Consider the following 16,555-nt stretch of genomic DNA (forward strand, 5'->3'; position numbering starts at 1 on the left):
TGCATGTACATAATAAATAGAGGGTCGTAGCTCTTTGTCTTGCTCGTGTTTTGTCCCTTACCCGCGTTTGCTTTAAATAACTGCATGCGTGTTTTGCATTGATCGATATATGACTGCATATGTGTTGTGTGTGGAATAAATGTGCTTGTTTAAATGTACCCCGTTCGTTGCGTCTTTTCCCAAATTGAACTGCAATCATGCACTCGGAATATAGTTGGTTTTTAAATAGCCGGTAAAGTGATCGGGTCCAACGGGGTTCGCGATAACACCCCGCTCGGTTATCCCAAAACGGAGCGAGTTGCATTAAGCGGCTCGTGTCCCAGCGGCCCGGTTGAGGTACGGTCTCTCGGTAGTCTGCCCGCATCAATAATTAGGTATATGGACAATTCGGCGATTGACCTTGTCACGCGCGGGTGGAATATTGACTAGGCTGTGGTGTGCTTAAAAACACACCCGTGGCTGGTTTCCAGCGTTGATCCGGAAAGCCACGACTGGATTGTCCGTTCGGTGGGCGAAGCGGCCGCTATTCGTTAAACGCGGTCGTTCGCACGCCGGCGGGCGAGAATCTGTAACAATATGTTATCTGAACTACTCCAACTCGAGATAAAACTCACCTCTCAGTTGTAAAATATCTGAAACTACTACATTCAGAATGATGAAATGGGAATCACGGCACCAACTATGCTGCACAGCTGATCTACATGTATCACCAACACACTGCATGAGCCCATCCTTGCATGCTAAGCCAGCAGTATATATGACGAGTCATGTAGGCCCACAAGTGATTCGTCATCTTCCATGCAGTTATCTAATAGTTTAATACCTGTAGCAAATGTTGGTTCTGAGTACAACAATCTGAAGGCGCGGTCACACCTTGACGATTTAGCCAGCGTATGCCGACTTATGAAAAATTTGTCTAAAACGCTGGCACACGTCGAATACGTTATGGGTAAGTTTTTATAACATTAAGAGCAAGCTGAAAAACACTGCCATACGTCGTAGTACGCTGGCTTTCATCGTTGTACTTTGCGGTTGTCCTCAAATTTTAGCATGCTTGAAATTTTACGACGTATGCCAGCGTATGACTCATGTTCCGCTACGCTGGCCATAAGTTGTAGGCACATTATGCGATCGTTGACACACGTCGACACACGTTACTTGTAAGTTACTCATAAGTCGAAACACATCGAGGTAATGATGAGCATACCCGAAACTTATTTATATCCTATGAGTAACGTGTTGTAGGCACGTTACATGATCGTTGACACACGTCGAGGCACGTTATGCAATCGTTGACACACGTCGAGGCACGTAACTTGTAAGTTACTCCGAAGTCGAAACACGTCGAGGTAATGCTTAGCGTACCCAAAACTTATTTCTAACCTATGAGTAACGTGCTTTGAACCTATGTGTAACGTACCTCCAACGCATATTGACGTATGTAGACGTATTTGATTGACGTCTTCCGGACGACCACAGAACTTACTGAACGTGTTTCTAATTTACAGCTTCCATACATGGCGTATTGGCAGCGTTTAAAAATAACAACAATAACTTCCCAGATTTCGTCACGTGCCGTTACGTCATGTCCGATTGCCTCTTCAGTTTGCTCATGTCTTATTCTTAGTTCCTCTGTGAATATTTTCTGTTTGAGGATATTGTCACATCGACGTCGAAACTTAAAAGCAAATGTCCGAATATATTTTAAAATTCGTGATAGACTAAAAAAATAATAATAAAAAAACAACAACAACTTCAGATATTTCGTCACGTGCCTTCACGGAGCCAAGGAGAAAAAAAGAAAATGTTCCTTGACGGAGAAAATAAGTTTTGGGTATGCTAAACATTACCTCGACGTGTTTCGACTTATTAGTAACTTACAAGGAACTTGTGGCGATGTGTGTCAACGATCGCATATCGTGCCTACAACTTATTCCCAGCGGAACGCGTGAGCCATACGGCGAGTACGTCGTAAAATTTTCAGCATGCTTGAAATTTCACGACGTACTAGACGTACCACGAAATATGACAGCGTACTTCATCGTTTTTCAGCGTGCTCTTAACGTATTCGACGTGTGCCAGCGTTTTAGACACATTTTTCATGGGTCGGCATATGCTGGCTAAATCGTCAAGGTGTGACTGCGATGTCGACACTTCCAATTCTCAGGCGGTTATGATTTAAATCGGCGTGCGGCAGGTTTTTAACAGGCTACGCTAGGAGTTCGTCGGCGATACGTGCAGCGCGCTATGCCTAAGTTAAACTATCGTTAGGCATAGGTTGTGAACGCCGACAACAGGCTAAGCATTCGTTGGTATAAGTTATCTATAAGACAACGAAACGTTCTGTGCCCGTTACTAATATGTTATGCATACGACCAACACGTTATGAATACGACCAAAACTTAAAAAAAAACATCAACATTTCAGCGCACGCTGTTTTACATACATTTTTATACGTTGCCATTGCTGGCTAAATCGTTAAGGTGTGACAGCGCCTTTACTTCCTCCTTCACAGTACTTTGATATTTGAACCCTTCTTAAATGGGTTTTGCACCAAAGGGGTCACTTATGCTTCAGTCACATTTGGCTCGGCGGCCGTAGGGTCTAAAAAAAATGTACGGCCACTCGAAATTATAGTGTGGCCGCAGTATTTCCACGGTCACACAATGAAGCAGTCACATATGTTTTTTTGGGGGGTAGCCGCACGGGGTATTTAGAAATTGTGGAGACCGAAAACGTGGGGGTGCCATACGGTCTTTGATTTGATGTCACACAGTGACCTTAGGGCGTCCCTGCGGCAGCCATATAATTTTCAAGGTAGACGCAAGGTAGCCTCAAGGTGCCCGCAAGGTGACCGCAGGGGGGCCCCAAGGCGAACGTGGAAATAGTGCGGCCGCCGTAATTTTTTGGGGGTTGGCAAAATTCATTTTTCATTGATAAGAACCTATGGAAAACGTACAAATAACGCAAGCCCACCGTACGCCCTACGTACGGTTGACGTGGAACACATCTACGTCATGGCTACGGCTTGTCAAATTGCTACGGCCAACCTAGAAATGAAAAAAGTTATAACTCCGCGCTTTAATTCCACGGAGACCCCTACGGCCTGTAAAAGATAGCCATACGGCGTAGGGCCACCCTGAGGCCACCTCAGAAACTCTGCGGCCGCCGCATGTTTCTGTCAATTCAGGGGGGGGAGGGTACGGCCGCCGTTTCCTAGCCGTCGAGCAAATGTGACTCATGCTTTAAGAACTACTGATCCTGCATTAGGAAGGTCAAAGGAATATTTCCACGTTTCGTTGATGTACTTGAGATGTTTTAAATGTGCTAAAAATAGCACCCCCTTTAGGCTGTTCTTAAATGGGTTTTGCACCAAAATCGTCACTTAAGAATTACTGATCCTTCATCAGGATGGTCTAAAGAATATTTCTGCAAAGGTTCAATAAAGTACTCAAAATGTGATTTAAACGTGACAGTGGTGCCACTTTTTGGCCGTTCTTAAATGTGTTTTGCACCAAATCCGTCACTTAGGAATTGCAGATCGGTAATCACAGTGCCAAAATTAAACTCTTGGCACCAGTTTGATTCATGTACTCATAATGTAATTTAAACGGATTTTGGCGGTTACTTTAAGCAGTGCCCCCTAAATAATGCACCAATTGGAAAACTTAAGAATGCCCATTCGGAGGTCCCCACCCCACCATCTAATGACTTTCGCTCTCAAACCTTTTGTACTCGAGATGTAGTACAAATGTCTGTTAACATTGTGTATTAATGCAGGAGCCATAAGGAAGTTTAAGGCCCACGGCACTGCAGCCAACCTCCTTGGACGTGGCCGCAAGAGAAGGCTTGATCGAAGATTGCAGTGAGGGATTGTTCAAATGGTGGAGAAAGCACCTCCATCAACTGCCAAACAGATTCAAGCTGACCTTCAGACACGAGGTACAACAGTTTCAAGTCGCACCATCCGTCGCCAACTCAATGAAAGGGGGTTCTATGGTAGGAGACCCAGGAAGTCCCCACTGCTGAGAGAGAGGACATAAAGTCCGACTGGAGTTTGCCAAAAACACACCTGAACAAGCCAAAATCCTTTTGGGAGAATCTCCTGTGGGCAGACGAGATCAAATTAGAGCTTTTTGGTAAAGCACATCATCTCCATGTTTCCAGAAAACAAAATGAAGCCTTCATAGAATACAACACCCTCCCATGTCAAACGTGGAGGAGGTTCAGTGATGCTTTGGGGTTGCTGGGCTGCCTCTGGTACTGGGTGCCTTGAATGTGTGCATGGCATCATTAAATCAGGGGATTACCAAGACATTTTGGAACACAATATTCAACCCAGTGTCAGAAAGCTGGGTCTCTGTTGAAGGTCATGGGTCTTGCAGCAGGACAATGACCCCAAGCACAATGGCCAGTAATGGGTCCAGATCTAAATCCCATTGAACACCTGTGAGGAGATATGAAAACAGCAATTGGGAGAAGGCACCCTTCAAATCTGGGAGAACTGGAGCAGTTTGCACAAACTACCAGTAGAGAGGTGTAGGAAGCTCATTCATGGCTGGAAGTGTTTGACTGGAGTTATTTTGTCTAAAGACTGTGTTACCAAATATTAAGTCTCGGGTGTCAATACTTTTGTCAATGCCATTTCTTTCTACTTTCTGATTTAAAAGGATATATTAAGTTCTGAATCAATAACAAAGGTTCATTGAAATAAAGCCTGGTGTTGGCTTAATGGTTAGGGTGGTGGCTTGGGATCCTAGGATCCTAGGGTCCTGAGTTCAAGCCCCGTTGGTTGATGAATTAAAATACACCAGGAGGTTGACTCAGCCCGTAATCCTTCTGAGGTTGGCAAAATGAGCACCAGTCTACTGGTAAGGGGGACACTGCATCAGCGGCGTAGCTGTGTCGCAACCAATAATGCAACCAGCAGCCACAGGCTGCACTTGATAGAGGGAAAGAGAGAGAGAGTGAAATAAAGAATTATGGAGACCAAATGCTTTTGTCAATTTCAGCTTATTTTTCGAGGAAATTGTGAGTTATTTGAAAAAAAGTGCAAGGGTGCCAATATTTTTGGCCACGACTGCATATCGATTACAGTCGATCGTAGAGTGTACGAGGTGCAGTGGAACACGAGAAGCAAGTTTGCCAGCATCAACTCCGCTTTATTGCGCGACCAGAAGTACACTCCTGCCACCCCTAGCGGGCGAGGCATGATATACGAAAACCCAATCACGTGACACAGCACAGATCGAGGCTCAGGTCCATTTGTCTGTGGTGGACGTGATAAGCATAGAATGTCTCAAAGATGGTGGAATTCCTCTAAATTTCTTTCAGTTTAGTGTTAAACAGCAGTAACAACTGTTTAAAAAAGGTAATCATGCATGTTTGTGGTTTATAATATTTTTTACTTCTGGTAGAGGGAACGTCCCCCCCCCCCAAAATGCCACGATAAGCTATTTATACATGTCAACACAGCATTTGTCCAAGGAGGAAAAACCTCTTGGTGGGAGGGAATGAAGTCGCTACAACCTCCATCGTGTGACCCTTAGTCCTCCTGTCACGTTTGGTTGAGATTGGATAAGGAACGACCGAATGTATCTCGGTCAGACGCCAAATTGTGATTTTACTACGATACTGTGCATATATGTTATATATATATATATATATATATATATATATATATATATATATATATATATATATATATATATATATATATATATATATATATATATATATATATATATATATATATATATATATATCTCTTCTTCTTTTTTCGGCTGGTCCCATTTGGGGTCGACACAGCGGATCATCCGTATGATCCGCATAGTGATTTGGCATAGGTTTTACACTGGATGCCCTTCCTGACGCAACCCTGGTCGCCTCTTACGACACAGGGATATGGTACACCAATTTTAACCGGGGTATACACTGGCCCAGTACACTGGTACTCACTTCGCCGACCTCGGAAGGATGACAGGCTGAGTGAACCCCCTGGTGTATTAATTCAGTGGCCCAACGGGGATTGAACTCAGCATGTATGTTATATATATATATATATATATATATATATATATATATATATATATATATATATATGGTAACGGACTCGATCGCCCTAATGGCTAACGTGAGATTGCTTGAGATTAACTCCCAAGCAGAGGAGTCATGTACACATGACTGATTCATGGTGTGGTGCAGTTAGGATTAATTAATTTACGTGCACACGCATGGTTCCGAGAGGAATTGGATTATGCTGGAGGACAATCCCGTGGCTCAAAATGCACAGCGAATACACTTCAGAAACAAGAGGTTTAATATTGGTTATTATGTAGAACAAAGAAGCAGCCGAAATATAAATCACATAAGAACCCGACAGCACGCTTAACCTGATAATCACTGATCCAATGGCTATCTTTTATTACTTTTACCCTCACCGAAGGAGAGGGTATTGCATTTGGGTCAGTTTGTTTGTCCGCACAGAACTTTTGTGTTTTTCTCCGCAACCGCTTTGGATTGAGACGAAATTTTCACCATTGGTGTGACTACTCATGTAGAATGTTTTAATGATAATGTCATCGTTCACATGGTGTGGCAGCCATGTTGGAAAAACAGAAAAACTTTGGATTTCTATCTCTGAAACTGTACCAAGGAAAAAATTGAAACTTGGCACACAACAAGTACTCTTTATAGGAAATGTGTGAATTTTTATGACGTCATGGGTGCCTTCCATCCATCCATTGGGACCATACTCTGACCATGTTGGTGTTGCCTAAGCAGTCTCCTGGGCTATTGGGCACAATTCTGGAAAGGTCACCACTCCCACGGAGGATACCAGCAAGCTGATACTCATTTCCCCGACCTCAGAAGGATGACAGGCTGAATCACCTGGTAAGTCAGCAGCTAAGTGGGATTTGAACTCAGGATCCTAGGATCCCAAGCCCACCACTCTCGCCATTAAGCCAACACCAAGCAAATAAGTCCCTTCATTATGACGTTATAATTGCATATAAAGAACGCTACATCCGATCAATATGAAAATTTCTGAAGATCATCTCTGAATAAAATGGTACACAAAAATAATTTGACGAATGACATAGGTCAAGTGATTCGACAGCCACATTGTTTTTTTTTTAACTTTCAAAAATCTTCTCTGAAATTGCTGAACAGAGGCAAAACTTTACACAAATGACTGCTTATCCATGAGGGACAAAAAAAAACGTTCACACATATGATGTCATAGGTCACATGGTTTGGCAGCCATATTGGATTTACCCTAAAACATGTAAAATCTTCTTCTCCAGAACAGCTAAACAGATCGAGAGCAAACTTCACATAAATGTTCCCCAGATAAATGTTGTACGAGGTTGTTAAGGAATAATTGATGTCACATGGTTTGGCAGCCATATTGAATTTAAGAAAAATATGAAATGTTTTCTTTGGAAATGCTTCATCAATTGACATGAAACTTCAAAATTGTGATACAGTAGTGATTCGGGAATAGATGTTTTAAATTTCAACTTGATCGGACACATTGTCTGGCAGCCAGAATTGTTAAATTTTTTGATGTGGTTTTTTTTGTTTTGTTTTTTTGAATAAGGCTCACTTGGCTGTGCCTGGATGGGGTTGAGGGGAGAGTAGCAACTGAAATGGGAATCCTATCCACGTTCCTCCTGATGACAATCTTTCTCTTTGCTTGTTCGGGTTCCTTTTGATAACTCCAATGTTGGACTGTATCGATTTGGTCTTCCATTTGATCGAAATTGAATTTATTTTAATTCCATTCTGAATTAAATTGAATAATAAAAAACGTCCTGGGTCAGGGTCAGATGTCTGATCAAAGCAGGACATCTTGGTACCTGGTCATCACTGCCAGCAGTTATAAAGTGACAGTTCTAATTATGTCTCTTATTAATTACATAACACCGGTACATAAACGCCACACAAAACAAGCCCTGGCGAGGGTCTGCAATTTCTGATTGCTCTTTTTCTTGTTTTTTTTAAATATGTAATTGAGGCTCATGGAAGAGCTAGAGCAGAATGGAAGGGAACAAGATGGAAAGGGTTATGGTTACGAGGGTAGGGACAAAGGACAAACACGAGAGTAGACAGAATGGTAGTGTCGGTGTGTACATGTTCGTCCCTATTGTGAAGCGTCGAGAAGCACGGCACAGGCTGGTCTCGGAGACTGGCAGAAAAGCCAATGACCTGGTTCCAGTCTGTTGCAGTAAGAGTAGAGATTACAGCACAGTCAATTCTAGCTCCTGTCAAGGGTAAGTGCCAGTCAGGTTTGGTTCCAGCGGTGGGGGAAGGATGACTGTGGAGAGTGGAGAATGCCAAGGACATTCCAGCTGCAGTACTCATCACTTCAGCAAGAACTACGGGGACACTCGCCTGCAAGCTAATTAGCCGACCATGCTGTGCCTCCCAGGCACTTCAAGGGAAACCACCATTCTCTGTCTCTTGCATTTAACTTGTGTTTCTCGTTCAAGTCTGTGTGAATAAGACCTTAGTTTATGGGTCGGCATTGAGTCCATCTGTCTTAGCTTCATAAGCATGCTGTCAGTTTCTGCACTGATTATCACTGTTGATTACTGTGCCATCCTCCAAAATAATAATTAAATTACGGTGTTTTTAATACCTGTTGCTGTGGTTTTGAACCACGGATGTAATTAAATCATCAATGAACCAAACCGACGCTGAGCTTCGGCCTGCAGACCTAATTATGCAATTATAAATCCACCACTTGTGGTGCGAGTGAAACGCCTCCGTTTGCATCCTGGGAGTCTATCTCCTATGGTCTTGGGTCACCAGTTAGGGAGTTGCAGCACCATTACAATGAGGTTCCTCAAGTGGAATAAAGTACGAGAGGTTACCAGTGGGCCTTCAATTTGAAAGGTTAACAAGGATTGCATTACTGGAAGAATGTCTACATTCTAGAGGATGAAAAGACTGGGAATAGAACAGAACAGAACAGGAGCAGAAAACAGTAAGGCCATTGATCTGTATTCAATCAGAAATTACAGCATCTTCCTTTACCCGTCTTCCCCTCCTTTACTCGCACTGGAGATACAAAGTGTAAAACCGATTCCACTCATCATTTGACCAAATTGACTGTTAAATTCATTGGTGCCATTTCTCATCTGTTCCCACATTGTTAGAGTGCATCACCAATGATGAGTGCATCAATAATTCAACATCATAATGGAGGTTACAACAAGCTTTTAAAATGAAATAATCATTAATAACAACAGCACAGAAGAGAAACTTGCAAATGTTTACAGCTGGGGAGTTTCTAAACTGGGACATGATGCAAATGAAGAGGTAGTGAATGCATGGACTCTGGCAAACATTATAATAAGGTGGCAGAGATGGTTAAGAAGTGCAAGATAAATAAAACATTCATATGACAAAGTCCACTTTTTCCAAGTAAAGCCAAACTCATCAACCTCAGACATCATTCTAAAAAATAAAAAGAGGAAAAAAAATCATTCCATGAAATCATTCTATTTTCTGATACTCTGGAGTATATCAGGTTTGCATCGGCTGAAGTAAATGCATGTCCAATCACCAATACCATCAGTTATCTGTTTCTCAACACTTCAAAAAGTACTGATAGTGAGGAGGAAGACAGAAGATTATTTTAATGCAAAAGACTACACAACTTCATTCATTTGCTCCATTTGATAACACTGAACAACAAATTTCAAAAATTTTTTTTTACTGGAGATGTGTAAAGTGATTAAGACTAATTTGGGTACGCTGATTTCAAAAATCATAACCGTTTTGCTGTATCACGTCAGGATTTTCAGGAACAGAAATATTCCCATTGCCTAGAAGTCAGGATTTCAATGAAATTTACATATGTCTTTAACATGTCTATTTCGTACAATTGTTGTTAACTTGTGTTATATTTCTTTCTTTCAGATAAAGATGAGTAGGTGTTCCTGTACCAATCATCCTGACAACTTCTGTTATGTCTGTGGTCGGTATACCAAAAAAGATCAACAGCGAAGTATATCTACAGCAGTGAAAATGAAGGCCGCCTACTTTCACTACTTCGGGTGTAAGGTGGGGGACCAAGAACAGAGCTGGGCACCACACATCTGCTGCACAAGCTGTCACACAACCTTGACTCAGTGGTTGGTGGGCAAGCGCGCGAGCATGCCATTTGCGGTGCCCATGAAATGGCGTGAGCCGCAGAATCATCATGATGATTGTTATTTCTGCTGCACAAGCATCGCCGGCTTCAACAAGAAGAATAAAGGTCACATCAAGTACGCTGACTGCGTCTCTGCTCGTAAACCTGTGCCTCATGATGACAAGAACCCCGTTCCAACACCTCCAGCTGATCAGAACATAGCTGTAAGCAGTGGTGAAGAGGATGGTGATGATGAACCTTTGAACCCGACACTCAAGAATCACACCTTCTGAACCAGGGAGACTTAAATGATCTTGTAAGAGATCTCTCGCTGTCAAAGGCGAAGGCAGAGCTGCTTGGATCAAGGCTGCAGCAGTGGAATCTACTTGAACCTAACACCAAGATATCCTTGTTCAGAGCACGTCACAGAGACATGGCTGAGTTCTTTGAAATGGAAGACACGATGACATTCTGCAGTGACATCAACGGTCTGTTGAAAGAACTTGGGTGTGATCACGATCCTGCAGACTGGCGCCTCTTCATCGACTCGGGAAGAACAGCTTGAAGGCTGTTTTGCTCCACAATGGCAACGAGAAACCATCAGTCCCACTGGCTCACGCGTTCGGCATGACAGAGACCTATGAGACTATGCGGCAGCTGCTTGATTCCATCAAGTACAATGACTTCAACTGGCACATCTGCGGAGACTTGAAAGTGGTGGCGCTGTTGTTAGGGCTGCAGTCAGGCTACACGAAATACATGTGCTTCCTTTGTCTCTGGGATAGCAGAGACGACAAGAATCACTGGACGAAGAAAGATTGGGAAGAGCGAAAAGAGCATGTACCTGGTCGACACAACGTGAAGCATGTCGCCCTTGTCGACCCAGCCAAGGTTTTCCTTCCACCACTCCACATAAAGCTCCGCTTGATGAAAAGTTTTGTACGGGCAATGGATCTGAATGGGCGTGGGTTTTTATACCTCAAGGAAAAGTTTGGCAACACCTTGTCGGAGGCCAAGATCAAGGCTGGTGTCTTTGTTGGACCGCAAATCCGACAGATTATGAAGGACGAAACTTTTCCGACAACTCTAAACCCCAAAGAGCTGGCAGCGTGGAGGAGCTTCAAAGCTGTGACGGACAACTTCTTGGGGAACGAGCGCGCGGACAACTATGAAGAAATAGTGCAGCAGCTGCTGGAGTCCTTCAGGAAACTTGGCTCCAGGATGTCCCTGAAAATCCATTTCCTACACCAGCACCTGAACTTCTTCCCTGACAACTTGGGAGCAGTCTCGGACGAGCACGGCGAGCGATTCCACCAAGAGATTTCACTCATGGAGACGCGTTACCAAGGGCGGCACAACCCGAACATGATGGGCGATTTCTGCTGGTTCCTGCATCGTGAAACTGACACAGAGCAGCACAAACGCAAAGCCAAATGCCTAAAGCATTTTTAATTACATTCTAGTGGAGTTTTTCTGTAATTTCTATAATTTTGAAGCATTCATGATGAAATAAATGAATAAATGAATTTTTGTAAATTTCATTGAAATCCTGACTTCTAGGCAATGGGAATATTTCTGTTACTGAAAATCCTGACGTGATACAGCAAAACGGTTATGATTTTTGAAATCAGCGTACCCAACTTAGTCTAAATCACTTTACACATCTCCAGTAAAAAAATTTTGTTGTTCAGTGTAATTGGACTGACAGGATAGCCAAGAGGTACGCACACTCACCTCTGAACTGTCTAGCCTGGGTTGGAATCTTGGCCCAGCTATGAACTGTCATCCCGGTGTTTCACAAGCAGGATGATTCACGAATGTGTGCCGTCCTTCGAACAGACGTTAAACTGGGCGTCCTGTCTACCAGCATTCGTGGGTGGACGTTAAAGATCCCACGGTGTCCTTCGCAAAGATTAGACGAGGTATCGCCGGCACCATGAACAAATTCCAAATACCTGCTCGAACAGGGGGTACTGCATCAATAACACAGATATACTCCCAAACGATGCAACCAACCTGCAGCCATGTGCCGCAGACGAAAGAAGAAGAATTTGATAATTTTCTTTTTTCCAGGCTAATACATACCAAATACAACAGCCTGCTTACGATTCCCAATTACAAAGATATTGAAGCAGCTTCGAATTTTTTTGTATCTACATAAGGCAAAAACCATTAATGAACCAATCATTGACGAATTGCTTTTGAAGCCAATGTCCCTTCACATGGCTCACAAGAAATACTCATCGCATCATATAAAGCACCTTCACTGACAAACCTTCATTCCTTTCATTTTATTAATATTAGGAATAAGGTTTTCAAACATTTCAGCTCACAAAAAAAAAAAAAAAAAAAAATCACAATGCAAATATACCTGCCGACAGGATGAAAGATTGCGTCACTTTGCAGTTGTCTTGCTATGTGCTCCCAAGATGCAAGATTGCGTCACTTTGCTATCGTCTTGCTCTCCGCCTGCCCCTCACTGCTCTCCAAAGTTTTTAGGAGACGAAAAAGGCCAGCAGCCTCACGAATACGACTGAACTCGATGCAGAAGGCTTGTACCTCAATGAACAGGTCCTGCACATTGATGATTTTGTTTCGAATCAATGACTGCAGAAAGACGCACACAAGGCGCACCAGGCGATTCTGCCAAGAGAGGGGAGGGGGAATATATTAACTAGCAACATCAATGACACTAATCTATATAAAAAAAACAGATGGAGTTTATAGTGGGAATTTGGTGCTGAATCATGCTGCCTTGATTGGTCTTTTTCTTGTATACAAAGTCAAAGCTTGTGCAACTCGGTTCCAGCGGTGGGTGAGGAGTTGGAGCGCAAGTACAGCAGAGTACAGTGCTAGTTGTGCTACAGTATCTATGCAAGTACGAGCTACTTCAGCCGCAGCATGAACCGCAGGGCCACCCACCTGCAATTGGCACACCACACTGCCTCCTGGTGTTGGCTTAATGGTTAGGGTGGTGGACTTGGGATCCTAGGGTCCTGAGTTCAAACCTCGCTCAGCTGTTGAATTAATACTAGGTGGGGCTAACTCGACCTGTCATCCTTCCGAGGTCAGCAAAATGAGTGCCAGTATGCTGGTATACTGTGTTGGAGTGGCGACCTGTCCAGGATTGTGCCCAATAGCCAAGGAGACTGCTTAGGCAGCACCAACGCTCTGCACAGAGTATGGTCCCAATGGATAGATGGATAGACACTGCCTCCCAGGCACCTCTCAAGGGAAGCCCTCATCTTAACTCCCCCCATCTTTCTCCTCTGGCGATTGTCCTGCGTTCCTCATAAGAGTCTGTGTGAATAAGACCTTGGTTTACGGGTAGGCCTTATACAAGCTCAGTCTGAAGACTGATGTTCTCCTATCAACTAGATTAGTGTTTCCCAAACTATGGGTCGTGACCCAAACGTGGGTCGCGAAGGGTCCAAAAATGGGTTGCGAGGACCCTGGCAATTTTTTTTTTTTTTTTAAATCAAGCGGGTAAAAGGCAATCGCGCAAACGCCACATCGTTGGACAGTGCCTTTTGGTACCGTTCCACTCGATAATTCAGCCCGAGGTGCAGCGACACTTCCGTTTCTACATACTCTTGCCGTTCAGTACTTTGTACCCACCCAAAACGGTTAACTGCAGGCCAATCATTTCGCCAGCTCGCCTTTCCAATTACTCGCTCTCTCTGCAACCGAAGTAATTTCGTGAGGTGACTAACTCAGTCCGGTCACTTCACATTGGCTGACCGACAAGTCGAGACGCTGTTTTGTGTGATCTGCCTTGCTGGCTGGACTGCGCAGCGCAGTTTTCTGCTCCACATTGCGTTGCGTGTTTTGTGTCAGTTAGCCTTGACACTGACTCCACTGACTGATCTAGTCGCCTATTTCGTTTTGCAGGATGGCAAAGCGTTCCTACAAGCAAGCATTTTTGGATGTGGGCTTCACTTCTATCAGTGATCGTGGTTCTGTGAAGCCACAATGTGTGTTGTGCTTCGAAGTGCTGTCCAACGAATCGCTGAAGGAAAACAAACTGAAGAGGCATCTGGCGACGAAGTACGCGGAACACGTCAACAAGGATCGTGAGTTTTTCGAGCGCCGAGAAGCGGCTCTGAAGCGGAGCCGGTTTGAGCCGGCGACGAATCCAGCTCTTTTGGCCGCCAAGCAAGCGACGCTGGCATCCTACCTCGTCGCGCAGCATATCGCAAGGAAGATGAAGCCGCACACGATCGGCGAACAGCTCGTCAAGCCCGCAGCCATGGACATGGCCAGACTCGTCTGTAGCGACGACGCGGCCAAGAAAATGCAGTCCATCTCGCTATCCAACAACACGATTCACAGCCACATCGTCGACCTTTCACTAGATATAAAAGGACCAGGTGGTGGCCCGCATGAAGAAAGTGGGAAAATGGAGCTACCAACTGTCGAAGGATGTTGGAAATGACGCCCAGCTCATGATTTTCAGGAGGTATGAGGGTGAGACGGACCTCGAGGAAGAATTTCTATTCTACACGCCAATGAAAACTACGACAACTGGCGCCGATATCTTCAACATGGTGGACAAGTTCCAACAAGAAGGCCTGAGCTGGGAAAACTGTCAGCCTGTGCACCGACGGCGCTCCCGCGATGCTTGGTGTTCGACAGGGATTCACTGCGCGAGTCAAGCAAGTCAATCCGAACGTCAGAATTTTACACTGCCTTTTGCATCGCGAGAACCTTGCTGCGCAACATCTGTCAGCAGTGATGCAGGAGGTTGTCGTCGTTGTCAACTTCGTCAAAGCCAGCGCCGTGAACTCTCGCCTGTTCGAGAAGATGTGTGCTGACTTCGGGTATGAATTCCAACATCTCATCTTCCACTCCAGTGTGAGATGGCTCTCCCGCGGCAAGGTCCTGCATCGTGTAGTGGAGCTATGAACAGAGCTGCAGATATTCCTCAACGAGAAGAACCATTGCCATGCCATCCGGTTCCACGAGAAGCCCTGGATGCTCAAAGTCTGCAACCTCAACGACGTCTTCGCCTCAGTGAACGAACTGAACACATCCATGCAAGGCAGGGATCAAAACATCATCACGCTCTCCGAGAAACTGTCGGCCTTCAAGGAAAAGCTGCTGCTCTGGAAGGGGAAACTGGAGCGCAGAAGAACAGCAGCATTTCCGTCATTGAACGAGTACTTGAAGTGGGAGGACGATGAGATTGGAGCGCTCGATGCGATCAAGCCCATCCTGGTGAACCATTTGGAGAACCTGATCACCGAGTTCGATCGCTACATCCCGGACAGAGATCTGGCGTCCCAGCACTGGATCAGGAATCCGTTCCAGGCTAAGGTTGACGACCTGTCCGCGGATGTCCATGGACTGCAGGAAGAGTTCATCGAGCTGCATCACGACGAGTTCCATCGACAACTCTACGCCAAAGCGTCACTTGGAGAGTTCTGGACTGCGGTCAAGAAAGAAAAGCCCATAATCGGCGCCGAAGTCATGAATGTTCTGCTCCCATTTACGACCACGTATCTGTGCGAGCAAGGCTTTTCGGCGCTGACGGTCATCAAAACCAAGGCGCGCAATCGCCTCGACCCCGGCCACGACATGCGCATTGCACTCAGCAAGATCGAGCCCCGCATCGAAGACATCGTGCAGACGAAGCTGCAATTACACCTCTCACACTAATACAGTATGTATTAGCGCTGGTTGTCTGATTTTATTATGATATTACGTTTCGTGGAAAAAGATGCTGATTGAAGCTTGGGTCGCGAGATTTTCATAACACCCGGATTTGGGTCGTGCTCAAAAAAGTTTGGGAAACACTGAACTAAATCAATGGAGTATACACTAATCACTAATGGAGAAATCAACATTTTGGTCATTTATAGACCTCTCATCAGTTTCATTGAAGTCAGCAATTTCTCTGGAGGAGTTTGTGCTGCTGTGCTAACCTGCTGCCAGGGAGACTGACTGTCATGGGTGATTGCAACCTCCATGTCGACTGCCCTACAAAGCCAGACGTGAGAAGGTTCAACACAGTTTTGGCTTCTTTGAACTTTGGACAACTGGTACATGGATTTACACATCGCTTGGGACCTACCCTCGATCTTGTGATAGTTAAGGATGGTGACTCTCTCATACAATCATGCCATATTGATCAAATCCAACACTGATCACTCCATTGTACAGAGTTGAACTGAGTAAAACCAGCACTTGCAAAAGATGTTTGTTCTGCAAAGGTACAAATTAATTGATCATGAAAAGTTATCCATTGATCTAGTGACTAAAATGGGATTCACACTGGAAAAATCTGACTATGCTGCAAGTGATCTTGTCCAACAATACAATGAATACTCATTTCGTTTTACAGCAGCTCCTTCACTTGTACATAAATTCCCCAAAAAGGTAGGCTATAGTTCCTTTCGATCAATTGCCTCA

General features: G+C 44.4%; 1 protein-coding gene across 2 annotated transcripts in view; it reads right to left on the reverse strand.

Annotated features, from left to right (window-relative positions):
- Positions 1-10,868: 10,868 nt before the first annotated feature.
- The window catches only part of CNOT11 (CCR4-NOT transcription complex subunit 11), a 61,611-nt gene continuing 55,924 nt past the window's right edge, over positions 10,869-16,555 (reverse strand). Inside the window, exon 7 of one of the 2 annotated variants that reach the window (XM_085851779.1) lies at positions 10,869-12,787. In XM_085851779.1, the coding sequence (XP_085707905.1) occupies positions 12,705-12,787 (83 nt within the window). In that variant the 3' untranslated portion in view covers positions 10,869-12,704. The remainder of the gene's footprint in view (positions 12,788-16,555) is intronic. The other variant, XM_085851778.1, reaches the window with a different exon arrangement.

The sequence above is a fragment of the Eptatretus burgeri genome, chromosome 13 (assembly GCF_056783735.1).
Source record: "Eptatretus burgeri isolate ZD-2024b chromosome 13, Ebu_testis_v1, whole genome shotgun sequence".
NCBI classification, from domain to species: domain Eukaryota; kingdom Metazoa; phylum Chordata; class Myxini; order Myxiniformes; family Myxinidae; genus Eptatretus; species Eptatretus burgeri.